At 37.3% G+C, this 15,864-nt stretch overlaps 1 protein-coding gene across 4 annotated transcripts in view; it reads right to left on the bottom strand.

Moving 5' to 3' along the window:
- Positions 1 to 15,864, bottom strand: part of pak1 (p21 protein (Cdc42/Rac)-activated kinase 1) — a 66,404-nt gene that overhangs the window by 15,194 nt on the left and 35,346 nt on the right. For 3 of the 4 annotated variants that reach the window (XM_065283724.2, XM_065283725.2, XM_065283726.2), the window contains exons 3-7: positions 13,659 to 13,759; positions 9,769 to 9,916; positions 9,386 to 9,423; positions 8,665 to 8,805; positions 4,548 to 4,770 (exon numbers count right to left, since the gene is read on the bottom strand). In XM_065283724.2, the coding sequence (XP_065139796.2) occupies positions 4,548 to 4,770; positions 8,665 to 8,805; positions 9,386 to 9,423; positions 9,769 to 9,916; positions 13,659 to 13,759 (651 nt within the window). The remainder of the gene's footprint in view (positions 1 to 4,547; positions 4,771 to 8,664; positions 8,806 to 9,385; positions 9,424 to 9,768; positions 9,917 to 13,658; positions 13,760 to 15,864) is intronic. The other variant, XM_065283728.2, reaches the window with a different exon arrangement.

Raw genomic sequence — 15,864 nt, 5'->3', positions numbered from 1 at the left:
TTATGTTACTTTATTACACGGCTCTCTGGAATGCTTGATTCTGATTGGTCAGTTGAGACATTTGCAGGTTCGTTCTTTTCAAATAATAACCGCTCCAAATTAATAACGCATAGCCGGACTACTTGCACGAGTAAAATCGCTCCGCGCCAATAAAGATCAATAAAGATTACTGTTTGGCGCCATCTTGTGACAAACACTGGACAACCACGACAAGACACAGAGAGCTTACTGAGACTGAACTTGACAAAATAGAGCATGACAGCTACGAAGCCAACACACAAAAAAATACAGAATGGGCATTAAAACTTCTCAAAGACTGGCTAAAAGAGAAAAAATGGAGACAGACAAGTATGAAGCAGAGGATCTTAATAAGGTATTACGATCATTTTATGCATCTGTGCAAAGTTTCGCAGAAGGATAAACATGTTAATTTAAAACAAATATGCCAATAAAATGTTTCAAATTCATATTCATGTCCAGTTTTTTTTCTTATGTGGCAAGTAGCCGTGTAATAAGCGGGATAAAGTAGAGGCAGCCGGTAGTTATTGGGAAATAAGCCCCTTCAGTGTGATACAAGACCCTCCGCTTCGCGTCGGGTCCTGATCACACTGTCGGGGCTTATTTCCCGATAACTACCGGCTGCCTCTACATTATCCCTTACTTAACATGTACGGACACCTATTCAGCCTGCTATTCTTTGCTATTGTTTAGGTAAATAACTTGCCTTTCCAGACTAAATGTCTGTTCTTTGGCTTGGATTTTGTGAAATCATTTTCTAAATAAACGCGACGTATAGTATATATGTTTTTTCCTCTTCAAAACGCATTTTTGCCTGATGCGACTTATAAAGTTACTCCGGAGCGACCAGATTTATAAGGTAAATATTGATTTGAAATATTCTATTTTCTCATTTTTATCAAATGCAGACCTTTCATTAAGAAAACCTGTTTACTTTCGTTTTACGATAATACGATAAGACGTTCAAATGTCATGAACACACTATTTGGTTTAATTATTTGTAAATATAATGTCATATATGTACCGAGCCCCTAAGGTGACATTAGAGTAAAAAAATCTAAAGTTTAGTTTCATGTGCTCACACGAAACCTTCATGTGCAGAATTATTTAAAGTATAGTTTCACGTGCACACGCGAAACTAAAATTTATTAAATTTTTGCTCCATATCCCCTTAGGGTCTCCGTAAAAATGTTATTAAAATAATATTTATATTTAATTTATGTGTAATATTAAACTGTACCTGTCAAAATGATTTGCAGCATCCGGGTTACTGTGTCTTATTATTTTTAATAACAAACATGCAAATCTCGCGACTGGCCAATCAGAATTAAGCATTCCAACGAGCAGTGTTATAATACAAATTTAAATAATAGTAACATTTCTGAAAAAAAAAACCCATTTTGAAAATAAAAAACTATATAAAGGACTCAATTAAGTATGAAATCTTTAAAATATGAGATAAGAGCATGTTTGAAATTTTCGAAAAATAAACATACATTGTGTTCATTGTAAGTATGATTGGCCAAAGATATCTAAATAGATATAAAAACTCTTTTGTCACCTTATTAGTCAGTCCCTCCAGAAAAACGCGATTATTAGGGTGTGACAAGATCTTGTGTGAGATTAAATGTGTTTCGCGAGATTTCTTGTGGAGGTGAAATGCTGGAGTTTCTCAAATAAAAGACTGCATCCTTCGGAGGTCATATTTTTAAACTGCATTTACTTCATAAAGACTGTCTTATTAGAGACTATTAACAATTATAAAGTTGACTAATTATTTAGTTAATCGCAAATTGTAATATGCTCACGACTTGCGAATGTAATGCTCAGTTAATGATCTGAAATAAACCTTGATGACGTATGCAGCCTGCATATGCGACCTTCGGAGGAGGCAGCTTTCTGTTTGACCCTTTTACAGTACATGCATTATATTTGTCTTTTACTGCATTTGCTTCTTTGTTTGGGTTTTCAATAATGTTTGTTCGTGTGAAGTCTGAGACGTTGTGTTTGTCTGTTGATCAGGGTCAGGTGTGAAGTCTTAGCAGATTAAACCTAATGTCTGCATGTTCTTGCTAAAAAATGACAGTGGTTGTATAATTTCTAGTGTAAAGAAATGGACACATATTAAATATTAAAATGGATTTAAACATTGTTTGGCTTGAAATAAGCGTTTCTCTCCATTTAAAGTGAAAGTGAAGATAGTGTCCGCGAGACGAGTCCACTATCGCCCCCTGCAGGCATTTGTTATAATACATACATAATGCTTTTTATTTATAGGCCACAAATGTAATGTATTTGTTAATGTTGTTTAATGTAAATTGGTTTTAATACTTTATTTGAACCAATTATTATTGCATCTTCGTTATTATGTAATTTTAAAGGCTACTGCTCATTTGGGTCTATTTTTATTACCCAAAAATAACAAATTACTTCATTATCAGTTAGCAAAATAATTGTTAGGGACAGTCCTTGATTAGTTAAAACTTTTAGAAATAATGTGATTTCAGTTTCTTATTCATTTATTTTATCATTGAGAATTTCTTAAATAGTGTAAAAATATTGTCTCGTCTCGTTCTCGTGAACCCAATCTCGTGTCTCGTCTCGTGGATTAGGTGTCTCGTCACACAACTAGCGATTATGCGATCGCATGATTCAACGCATAATCAGACAAAGTCTGCATTTTATGCGGGGACCTTTTTTTAAAATACACCTCACTTTCGCAGCATAAATTGCTGATTTCCGTGCGCAAAATATGCAGGGCTTGCATGATTTCATAATCCCCGCATTTCGTAGCAAAAATCACATATATCTTAGCGTCAGTCGAAAAATGTGGCATTTACTTCACACAAGCGCAGCCATGTCCCCTGTTGCCATGGGAACTTTATGAAGTGACGTGATTATGTGACGTGAAAATCACTGAAAAGCTACAAAATTTTTTCCCGCAATTTCATCTTATAAATATCCCGCATATTCCATAGCATTTTTTTAAGAAAAAGATCAAGATTTTTTTGCCCGCAACTATAAAAAAAATGCGTTTTTATGGAAGGACTGATTAGTGAATCTTTTAAACTCAAGAGGATATAAAATGGATGAGGGGCGGTGGTGTTCTGGGTATTGAATGTGCTTATGCAAACTAGTTTTTGTGCATTACTATAAATTAGGGCTGTCAATAGATTAAAATATTTAATCGCAATTAATCGCATGATTTCATGAGTTAACTCGTGATTAATCGCAAATTAATCGCACATTTTTATCTGTTCTAAATTTACCTAAATGTAACACTTTTCAAGTTTTTAATGCTCTAATCAGGATGGATTTGGTCAATATATATGCTATATGAAAATGTATGTCTACAACAGCCTGTTTACATTTTCAACAGAACCATCAGCCATAGTTTTATGAATGTTTTTGCCTTTAGAAGACCTTGTTCTTTCTCCATTTCTGTTTGCTGCTGCATCATTTGTGACCTGTGCTGGCAAATTGAGTTGGGATGAGCAAATTTTCAAAAATTTCATTTTTGATTTGATTTCATTTATATTTTAACATTCTCTATTAAAAAACTTTAAAACAATAGGAACAATTGTTGGAATCTGACAAAGCATGACAGAACTATACCCGTTTACGCAGAGCAAAAACAATATCAACATATATGTTTTTCTTTTATTGTTTAATTTTGATATTGAGACAGACCGCTTTAAGATACTGTAGGATAATGCAAGGGTTTAATATAATGACACAACAGATGCTTTTCCTTAACAGTAAACCAAACATTCATTTCAGATATAACATATTATACGTCATACCTGCGTGAATTCTTGTCAAAACAGATATTTTTAAGACTGTAATTTTGTGTAAGATGTCTATATATATCGGGGTCGCGCACTCGCGTGTTTGTGTGCATGCGCTTCAGACGTCTGCGTCAGACATGGCTTTTGAGTCTTGTCACTCTTAATAACTCTTTTAACATCAATCAGGTCCCGAACTTTATCTCTCTTAATAATTATTTTAACATCAAGCAAGTCCTGCAGTCTATTTTCTATCATTTCTGAATGCTTTTAAAAACGAAACTAAAAAGTGAAAGAAGACGCATCTTTGCTTTATATGGATTTGGGACGGTACACCTCTCAGGAAACGTGCAGATAAAGATCATTTTAGATGTTTAATGACCATTTAGAGCATTGGATTCGCTAGACGAGAGCTTAATGTTCTTATTTTTATGAAAAGTTCCAACTCATCTAGACAGCGCCGGTCACTTGCTGCTTCTCAATTCATCCAGCTGTGGGTCAAACAGAAATTGTGTGTTGCGTTTATCGCGCGTTAATAAAATTAGTGCAATTAAAATGAATTTGCGTTAACGCGTTATTAACGCGTTTATTTTGACAGCCCTACTATAAATGTATGTACTTTTATGTGTCCAAGGCAAATTTCCCTAAAGGGTCAAATAAAGTCATCTTAAAACTCATTTTGATCTGTCGTTTTTGTCGAGGAGCCTTTACAAACATTGCCATGATCTTGACTATATTACTTACGCAGCTTCTCGAGTATTTCCTCATCGCTCATCTTCTTCTTGCGTGTCTTGTCTGTGCTTAGTGGTGTGGACGGGGCAGGTGGGGTTGTAGTGGTTGTGGTGGTAGTGGAGGGCGTCGGGGTCGGGCTGCCTCCGTCTGCCGCTGCGCTGGTGACGGGTGATGTGGTGGCATCTTTGGTGGGCAGTGGAGGAAAAAGAGGCTCGATAACAGAGCGGGTGTAGATCTGTGGGGTGGAGATGTGATTTGTTAGCAGCGGACTGCCAAAACATAACGCAAAACACACAACCTAACCTAACCAATAATAGACAGCTTGCGAAAAATATTGTAAAAATGTCAAAAGATATGCAAAAATTGTAAACCTGAATCTGATTTATTTTGGTTTCTGCCAGTATTTTACTTTTTTTTTAAGTAATAAGGTGGAAACTATGTGGGTCTATTATTGTGGTGTCATTGAATTCATCATGCACTTTGTGGTTGGACAGTCATTTCCTGCGAATTTTGGCCAGAATGAGACCGGATTTGAATGTTTGGTGACCACCAAACTAGGATCCACAATGACCGAATCAGCCCACATCGAGCCAAACAGCTGTGGATGATTAATAAGAGATTTGGGAATGAAACCCTCAGATTGGTACCCACAGAAACAATAAAACACATTCCAGTGATGCTTAAGTCTAAACTGAGTCCAGTGAACAAAAACTTTCAACATATTTGCTCACTGATGCATCACTTTTTAATCTGTTCAAAGAAAAACAGATCCGTGTGCTCTTTGAAAGAAAAAAAACACAACCCAGAAAGTTCAAAGGTGTGCAGATGTTGAGTCGCCACGTGGTACCAGCAGCACCGATCCTCTCATATGGATCATCAGTGCTGACACACACATTGCGATAAAGCGTAGGAGTCTCTAGACTGACGTGTTTGTGATTAATGTGACGTCATCCGCCAGAGATTAAAGGGCCGTTCACATTATAAAGATAACGATAAACTATAAAAAATATAGTTTCAATGATCCAATCAATTCCCGATAAATAAAATTCTAATTTTGCTCATTTAAAAAGCTGTTTCAGGGCTCGCAAAATCGCTAGCCCGACGTCCCGGGGCTATTGTGAATTCCTGTCGGGCTACTAAAATGTATCTCTGCCCTGCCCGTCGGGCTATCTTGGGGAGGAAATAATAATTTAATGTTTTTGCTTTGTCTCAGATTTAGTTAGGTTATTATATTGCATGTATTTCGGCGTCCTCTTGTCAGTCATTATCTTCACCTCTGCACGCGCTTCTCCCGGCTTTGCTCTTCATGAGCACCTGCTTGCTTTGTGCTCAGCAAAAAAGCGCGAACTCAAGTCATTTAATAAAATAGCGTAATTTCATTTTTACCTCATATACTAACATTGTTTTAGCATTTCTTTTTTCTTTCCTCAGTTAGTTACTTAAATATGTGAGAAGGAAAATATTTGAGTGATTTCCGATCGCTTTGACACGTCTAGGCTATTAAGAGAATATGATGTTAAGCTTTTGATAGGTGACTAAACAGCAGTGGTAAGATCTGTTTACCTAAAGCGAATAGAATGTGTGTTTGTCATTTCGTTTTACCTCAGAGTCTAACATTATTCTAGCGAAAATAAAAGGCTATGGTAAGATCTGTTAACCTAAAGGGAATTAAATGTTTATTCCTTTTTATAAAACGGGCAGTTCTGGTTCTTCATTCTGATTGGTTGAAACGCGTTCTAAGCCGTGATAAAATACACTGGTAACCTCACGGTTCAGACCACATTACACAAGTATCACTGTGCCACTGTTACTGCGTATTGATTTATGAAAATAAACACCACAGTCTTAAATCATATTTTTAATTTGTCTACAATTGCACAATTAATGGCGATATCCAGATGAATGTCAATAAATATTGTTGAGTCATCTCGTCGATAAAGAGAAAACGTTGTCTGAGGATTTTATAACTCAAGTTCACACGTCCGCTATTATCCACTGGGTGGCGATCTTACCCAACTTAAACACTGACGCATTCACTGAAAACACCGTGTAGTACTGTTCATGGCTCCGTCTGAATCTGATCTCTTACTAAAGTTCTTCACAAAAATAGAATTATCTCCGCTTTTAATAAAAAAATTTGAAAGGTGATAAGAGATCAAATGAAGGTAGGATGAAATGTTTTTTTGTTTGTTTTTGTTTGAAAGCGGATGGTCTGTTCTTTCATTTGATATTTTATGTTTATATAAAGAAGATAATTTTCTGGAAGGCATTAAACTAAAACTGGGTGGCAACTTAAAAAAAAAAAACGCTGACGGGGAAAGAGTTCAGCATGCTTCCAAGCATATTTGATCATCACTTCAACAGTTGCACGATATAAATGTTAATGTATAAATTAGATGAATGGTGATTTATAAAATAAACACCACAGTCTTAAATCATATTTTCATTGTGTCTTTGCTGTGTCTGTGTTGGTTGGAAACTGCGCTCGGTTTCAGTCACACTTGATTCTGAGGAACTACTTTGTTTGGCGGAAGAGTAATATTTGTACTAATATAATTACAACTTTTTTGGGTTTTATTTTATAAAATCTCGCTAACGTTATGCATATGAAGTAACCGTTTTATAAACGCAATAAACCCCTCGAAGCATTGGGTTACCAGTGCATTTTATAACAGCTAAGGGGGTTTAGGCACTCCGCTTCGCGTCGTGCCTAACAACGCCCCTTAGCTGTTATAAAATGCACTGGTAACCCACTGCTTCTCAGGGTTTATTGCTTTATTAATAAATATCTGCTTTAAGTCTTCTATATTGTGTTAAAGTGGTTGTTTATATAGTTGATAAAATACCATGTTATCTAAATACAATGTGTGATGTGTTGAGGTATTTTATTATATTAAATTAAATAAAAAATAACCTGTGTTATAATACATTCATATAATATTTCAGTAGTATAACAATTAAATTATTCTAACGTTAGGGGAACGTTAAAATAACCTAAAAATAACATTAGGGGAATGTTTATTTTCTTAAGGAAAACATTCCTGTCTAACCAAAAACCTTGGAAAATCGGGGAACGTTTTGGGAACCACATTGTTAGCTGGGGATGGGCAGGAATAGTTGGCTTACATGGAAATCCAGGATTTATCAATATTCTACATTAAACAGTGTATTTTTTGTCCGGGCTACTTACATTCATTTCGGGCTACCAAAAATTAAAGAGTGTCTGCCCGCAAGGCTACCAGGGATTGCAAAATTTTGCGAGCCCTGTGTTTCACTTGAATATACGTCACTAGGGAAATAAAGACAATTGTGACTTGTGTTTCATGAGGAATTAAAGTAAGGTTATGCCACCTTTCCTTTAAAAAAATCCACTTCCTAATGCTATCTAATGCAATGACATGGATACAGTTGTCAAGCATGACTTAAAGGGATAGTTCACCCAAAAAATGAAAATTCTGTCATCATTTTCTCATCCTCATGTTGTTTTTAACCTATGAGTTTTTTTTTCTGATGAACACAAAAGAAATATTTTGATAAATGAAAGTAAGCACACAGTTGATTGTAATCATTAACTTCCATAGTAGGAAAACAAATATTATGGATGTATTGTGATAAATAATGAAGAAGAAATATTGATAAATGATGGTAAGTACCCATTCAAATCAATTGTATTTGTATTCCTACTATGGAAGTCAATGGTTACAATCAGCTGTGTGGTTACCATCATTTATCAAAATATCTTCTTTTGTGTTCATCACAAAAAAGAAATGCATACAGGTTTAAAACAACATGAGGATGAGAAAATGATGACAGAATTTTCATTTTTGGTTGAACTATCCCTTTAAGTGTCCAAATACTTTTTTGGGGTAAAAAACTGCTGTGCTTAGACATCTGCTGTACATAGCAGAAATGTTACAATAATTCTGGTTTAATATAACAATAATTTAATTTTTATGTTGTAAGTGAAGGTAATAAGCATTTCATTATTTTTTATTCGTAATTGTATGCAAAAGCTTTGGCATTATGAACAGCTCAGGCAGTTGAAATGCAGAACTGAACATTTAGATGAAATAAAAAAAGGAAAGACAGAAACAAAGCAAATGAAAAGTCCTTATAAACAGTCACTTACAGATTTGGTGTGCTCAGGGCGAGGAGCAATCGTAGGTGGAGGCGTTGCGTCATCATCTTCATCCTCATCTTCATCCTCTTCCTCTTCTTCATCCTCAGAGACGGTGGCCACCGCAGGGGTCTCAGAAACGGTTTTGGTGTTCTGTGGAGGATGAAAGAAGCCAATCCGGAGATGAGGCTGACCCAATGACATCACAACATGTGTGCAAAACAAACCCAACGCTAACATGCCAATTACACGCCAGTCTGCTCACTGTACCAGCTGACCGAATTCACCATAACCAGACTATCAGCTAAATATAAACCCATCCTGCTATGAGCAATAAAACTGTCTCACGCTGAGCTACAGATAATGTACATCTCAGCAGGTGTATTGGAAAGAAAAAAGATGCTGACTCACAACGCAGAGAGAGAGAGAGAGAGCGAAAGCACGAGAGAGAGAGAGAGACAGAGAGATGAAAGATGAACTCGTTGGCATTGCCTTTAGTGTTGGCATTCATTTTGTCCTTCTGTTATGTGGGCAGCTCTTACATGACGCTGCCCTCTGTGTCTCTTCTGTGTTTGCCCCCCACTCCCCAAATTCCCATTTCAGCTCCCAGTTTCTCCTATCTTTCCTGCTTCCCCTACGGCAAACCTCCCTGTCCTGTCCTCTGTCAATCTGTTGTGATGTTTTTTTGGGAAAACTTCCCCTTTAAGCTTAAATCCACTTAATGTTTACTCACCACTGCATTTAAAGAGTTGAAGGTTTCTGCATTTTTATCTGAAATAAAGAGAAACATGAGAAATGAAAAACACAAATCTACATACAACATAACACTGGTATGGTATTTGACTGATACCAGTGTAATTTAATGATTGATGCTATCATAATAATAGCAGATGAGACATGCACAAAATTTCTGATATGTACAAAAATAATTTTACTAGCACCATGCGTCAACAAACATAATAATATAGTAACATTACAAGGAAAGCAAAATTATTTAAATACATCTTCAGCTGAATGACTTGCATAGATCACTGACACTATTGCAACCTAAGGATGTTGTAACCATAGCAATTATATCTCAAAGAGTCGTGTAATGTGTATGTGTTTGAGTCACACCTGAAAAGCTCATGTATTTCTGGCTGTTGGTCGTGTCTTTAGAGTCGTAAAACTTAAGGACATCGAGAACGGCCTGAGGATTCTTCTTCTGCTCCAGCTTGGTGATGTTTGATGTCTGGAGTAATCGTGCCCACTGCTCTGGCATTCCCTACATAAAACACAAATTGTGTCAACCATCAAAAACATTTACAGCAAATACTTCTGTCTAGTAAATAATGATTTATTTCAGTCAACTATATAGTTGCAGTCTTACTGTGGGTTCACACCACAAATTCGTGTCTACCGCAGTTTGACACTTGAACATTTTGAGTTTACTCGCTTCATTCGTCCATGAAAGCCGAGCGTGATAAATTTTAGTCATCGAGATTCACAATCGCGTCATGGGAGGGGCTTCTGCGACTACGCTCGCTTCCTGTAATCACGTCACTACTAGAGCAAGCTCCTGATCCGCCAAAGTAAAACAATTTCCTGCAGCAACGCTCAATGCAGAAACTAGATATGCAAATGAGCCAGAATCGCATCTACCGCACAGCACTAAACGCCTCATTCGCGCTGCGAGACCTTCAGATGCACGTCAACGCGACTTTACGTTGAAATCACTCGTGCTTGGCGCCTCTAACATGACTGGTCTGAACGCAGCATTACGGACCAATTTTGACCGTAACGGGAATGTTTTGATGCGTTTGGGATGTTTGTCGGGTTTCAAACTTCTGAAGATGGGTTTCAAAGTGCGCTTTTTGATAAAAGTGCCTTATAATCTCTTTGTAAACTACGGAAACGCAAATCTGTGGTAATGGTGACGTCATGCGCATGTGTTAATGTCTGTAGTCATGTGCGAGTATTATCAAAGCAATAGTGGCCTTCAGGACTGTGTTTGTGCTGATCAAAATACTGAGTTTATTAACTCTTCTCCAACAAAGTTTACAAAATTGTATAATCCAGGCTCACGTATAGTTATAAACCTACCTCACAATCTGTCTAAACCAAACTGCTCGATGCTTTAGCCGGCTTTATTGTTTGTATTTATCACTCTGTAGAAGAATGCGTCTTTGAGCAGATGTGTAGTGTTCCTTTATAAAGTAACATCCCCATCTACTGGCCTGGCACACGTAATGCAGCAAATTTAGTTGTTTTTGTGCATCTGTGTAAAAGCTGATGCTTTTAACAACTTTTCCGCGTGTATATTTACCATGAAAATATTTAAAAACGCGATGGAAAAACGTTTCAGTTTTCACGACAACCTTGTCAAGTAAAACATAGCCTTAGGGGCTGTTTACACTTGGTTTTAAGATGTGTTTTCATCAATCGGATCACAAGTGGACGAGAGAGACACATTACGTTTACACCTGGTATTTAAATCCGTCTCTTTTGTCCACTTTCGACCGCTTCTGTGCTGAATACTGTGAGGGGACGGTCCGTGAGACGGTGGGCGAGTCTCTCTGCTGTCATTCAAACGCGAGCGGGAGTAATTATGAGTTTATGTGGATGCAAACTAATATTATGTCGGAGTCCACTGCTTGTTTAGCAAGTAGACATGCTGCACAGAGTTTTGTACGTTTATATCTTGGAGCTTTCTCAGAATTTTCAGCGCAATTGATGAAACAGGATCGCGCAACTTTCACGCTTTCAAAACGAAACTACGGAGAACACCCGCAGTAGTTTTATCAATGAAAGGCTAAAAATAGCGCTGTTCACCGTATGTTCACGCCAGAAGCCAAAAAGACGTAAAACTTGTGTTTAATACCTCAGATTAGATAAATGGGCGGCGAGAAGGCGGTCACGTGTGGCTGTTCGAACACATTCAACCACATTTGCGTTCCGCAACTCCAAAGCGATCCGATCGAAAGTGGTTTCGACTACCTCTGGATGTGGTTGAAAGTGGTCGAAAGTGGACGAGCTCAAAACGTTTTGAACACCGTTTACACCTGGCATTAACGTCGTCCACTTGTGATCCGATCGACAAAAACGCATGTTAATGCCAAGTGTAAACAGCCTCTTAGACAGAACAGTAGATTTACAGACCTTCATGATTTATACAAATTCTGATGGTCGATCACTTACAGTACTTTACACAACTTTTCTTATCTATGCTAATGGTTCTTGACCAGAACAAGGTCTAAAGAGAACCAGATCTTCAAAAATAGTCAAAAGTATGGCTATGGGATACATTAAAATAGTAACATTAACTCTTTCCCTGCCATTGACGAGTTATATCGTCATTTAAGAAAAACGCTTTCCTGCCAATGACAAGCTTTTTCGGCAATCCATATTTCCGCTATTACATTTACATTTTGTCATTTAGCAGACGCTTTTGTCCAAAACAAAGTGAGGTTAACAATAGAAGCGATTATGGCAACACAAGAACAGCAATACATAAGTGCACTGGAAATAGTTTATATCCACCAGGTGGCGCTCAAAATTGGGCATTTTTGAAGAAACCTACCCATATTTGAGAGGTGATAAAAGAAGAGAACAAATAAAGGTAGGATGAAAGTTATTTTCAGAGGGTCTGTTCTTATATTTGATATATTGTATGTTTATATATTTAAATAACTTTGTCTGGAAGGCATTACTTTTGTAAAAATCATAAAAAATGCTGGCGCTGGTTGGCAACTTTTTTATTTAAACGCTGGCGGGGAAAGAGTTAACAATAAAACAAAGACTAGAATCAACTTTTGTCTTTCCAAAAAGAAGACAGAACAGCAAGCAAAATATCAAAATTTTTGGTTAATATTGGTATTTCTTAAGCATATGGATTAAAAAAAGTGCTAGAAATGTTCCTAAAGCACAATAAAGAGAGAAAAGTGAACTGGTGAATTGTGTGTGTTTGTGTTATTGAACTGCTGTAGGTTATCTGACCACTTTCATCAGTTTAAGATCTAATGAACTGAAGTCACTAAAGTGTCTCGGGCAGCAGTGTGATGTGGTTCTGACCCAGCGGCTCTCATTAACCCTCATTACACCAGGTAAAGCTTTTCAGCATTACACAGAACAAACCCATTGAAATGCCTAATTTAAAAGTTAAACTCATTTAATATCTTATCAAATATGTGACCCTGGACCACAAAAACAACCATAAGGGTAAAGGTCATAAATGTTTTTAGAAATTGAGATTAATACATCAGCTCAAAGCTGAAGTTTTTATATGATATGGAAAGGATGGAAAGTTTTCCATTGATGTATGGTGCGTTAAGCCGCCTTTCCACAGTACACGACAAACAACGGCAGAAGTCATTAAATCCCTTTGGAGAGTCGCGAAGGGGCTGTGTGAGGTGACGACAATCTTCGAATACGTAATTTTTAGAAAATTTTTGAGCTTTGTATCCGTAAAATTTTTTAACTTGAGTGACTACACGGCGATATGCATTTTATTGTATTTCAATCAAAACACTGTGCGAGGTAAAAATTATTAATATTTTTTGTTTAACTTGATTGATTTACTGATAAGTAGTAAATTATTAATTTATATGCATAAGTTATTATTTTAATCTTGCCTCCATATATTCTCTCTAAAAGATATTGCCAGTCTTCTTTAATAATATCAACATGTCATTTGCGGATGCGGGGCAGGAATCAATATAGGCACGGGCGGACTGCCCGAAGGTTCGCGTCGCGGTCTTTGTGTAAACCGAATTATGTTTCTGGGTACCGAATTAAGGTAACGCTGCTGTTGGATGACGAGTCGGGTGCTGCTTCCACTGTGAATGTGTGCATGTAGCTGTGACGTTATTGCTTGCGCAGCTGGCAACAAAAGGACCGGTTCGGAATCGGAATGTTGTGAGACCGACCAATCGGATCATGCATAAAATCGTCCAATTCCGGTCTCTGGCCAGTCGATCTGTGCATCTCTAATAGAAATGTAAATGTATTCTGAAGTAAGATCTGCTCACACTCACTGTGAATTCTCCTGTGACAGCATCAAAGCCAACGTGGATGGTGTGCTCAAAATCTGAGGGAAGAGATATCTCTGGACGTTCCTTCTTCTTATTGGCTGAACAGGACACAGGAAGTGTAGAGAAAATGGTTAGGTGATAAAACTAAATTAAAAGATTTAACAGAAGAAGCTTGAATGAAAGGAAACTCTAGCTGTGTCCCAAATGACATAAACACTATGCACTTAAACTACACACTATGTAATTTACAATCTAGTGCATGAATTTTAAAAGAGTAGCATTATCCCATAAAATCTCCCATTTATGGGCTATTGCGGTCTCATTTAAGCAACCGTGATAACTGGCTACAGCATTGTTTTTCAGAGAAACGGATACATGAACATAACATGTTTCCCTAAAAATATATTATATATCATAGTATTAAAGGGAGGGTTCGGCCAAAAATTATATTAAACACATGATTTACTCACCCCAGGCTGTCCGAGATGCATATATCCATAATTTTTCAGACAAACACATTTCAGTTATTTTAGAAAATGTTTTAGATCTTTCAGTTAATCAAATGTTAAGTTACGGGGTCCACGACCTTCAAGTCCAAAAAATGTGCATCCATCCTTTACAAAAGAAATCCAAACAGCTCCAGGATGATAAACAAAGTCCTTCTGAGGGTAATCTGTGCCGTTTTGTTGTAGAAATGTTCACATTTAAAACTTTATAAATGCAAATAACTAACTTCCGGTAACGCCGCCATCTTAGACTCCTCTGTATTCAGGAGAGAGTATCAGCGTAGTGTACGCACTTTTCTCAGTGACGGATGATAAATGCAGAAGGCGAGGGCACAGAGCAGCAGCAGAGAAACCTCCGTAAACTGCATACGCTCTCACTTGAACCCGGACGCGACGGTACTGGAAGCTAGTTATTTTCATTTATATAGTTTTAAATGTGGACATTTCAACAACAACATGACGCGGATTACCCACAGAAGACCTTTGTTTATCATCCTGGAGCCTTTTGGATTTATTTTGTGAAGATGTGTTCGTCTAAATAAAATTATGAACATATGCATTTCGGACAGCTTGGGGGTGAGTAAATCGTGGGTTTAATATCATTTTTGGTCGAACTATCCCTTTAAAGGGATCTTCCACTTTTATTAAAAAATCCTAATAATTTTTCTCACCCTTTCTTTATTCAGTCGGAAAAAAATTATTTTTTTTGAGGAAAATATTCCAGGATTTTTCTCCATATAGTGGACTTCAGTGGACCTCAACATTTTAGAGTTTCAATGCAGCTTTAAAGGGCTCTAAACAATCCAAACCGAGGCATAAAGGTCTTATCTAGCGAAACGATCGCCATTTTCATCCCAAAAAAAAAAACCTGTACTTCTAAACCACATCTTCTCTTTTTGCACTAGCCGTGTGACCTCACATATTACATAATTACGTCAAAAGGTCACACGTTACATATGTGATACGCAAATTTGCAGACTGTTTTAAACCATAAACTGACACAAAAAACTGATAAAAATTTGTGTATACCACATACAACAACGTCAGAATGGTCCTCTTTCTTTACACTTGTAAACATTTGAGCGGTAGTTTCACATGCGTCATGCTTGACCTTTCGACATGATTATGTAAAACATAAGTTCACGCTGGCGCATCACAAGACGAGAAGTTGTGGTTAAAAACATAGACTGTAAAAAAAGATGGACGACGCGACGTCGCCTCCCACCATTGGAATGAATTGAAGCCCAAAATGTCGCCGCCATGTTACGTAAAAACGTCAGTTTGGAGCCAAGGCATGCGCAGAAGGAATCGTGGTATCAATCTTCCGCCCAAACGCTAGCGCGACCAATTGAATCACGACAATCATAACGGCACGCCCCGTTTCTATAGCATTAAATGACTAGCTAAAATTAAACTTACCACAATAATGAACACTTGAACATATGTCAGCGTGACAACAACTACTTGAAAGGACCAAAACCATCTTTCGGAAGCATTTATTGGAAGTGTAAATAATTTTTTTATTTAGAGAAGAGTCCCATTCGTTTCAATGGAGAGGGCGGGGTTTATGACTTGTACTGCAGCCAGCCACCGGGGGGCGATCAAAGAGCCAGAGGCTTCACTTTTCAAGGCTTATGAGGCACACCCGGTTAAAAAGCAAAGCACTTTTTTATTTTTTTGGCGAATATGATGATCGT

This window comes from Paramisgurnus dabryanus, chromosome 9, assembly GCF_030506205.2.
Source record: "Paramisgurnus dabryanus chromosome 9, PD_genome_1.1, whole genome shotgun sequence".
In the NCBI taxonomy this organism is placed as follows: Eukaryota; Metazoa; Chordata; class Actinopteri; order Cypriniformes; family Cobitidae; genus Paramisgurnus; species Paramisgurnus dabryanus.
This window is presented reverse-complemented; position numbering and strand designations above follow the sequence as displayed.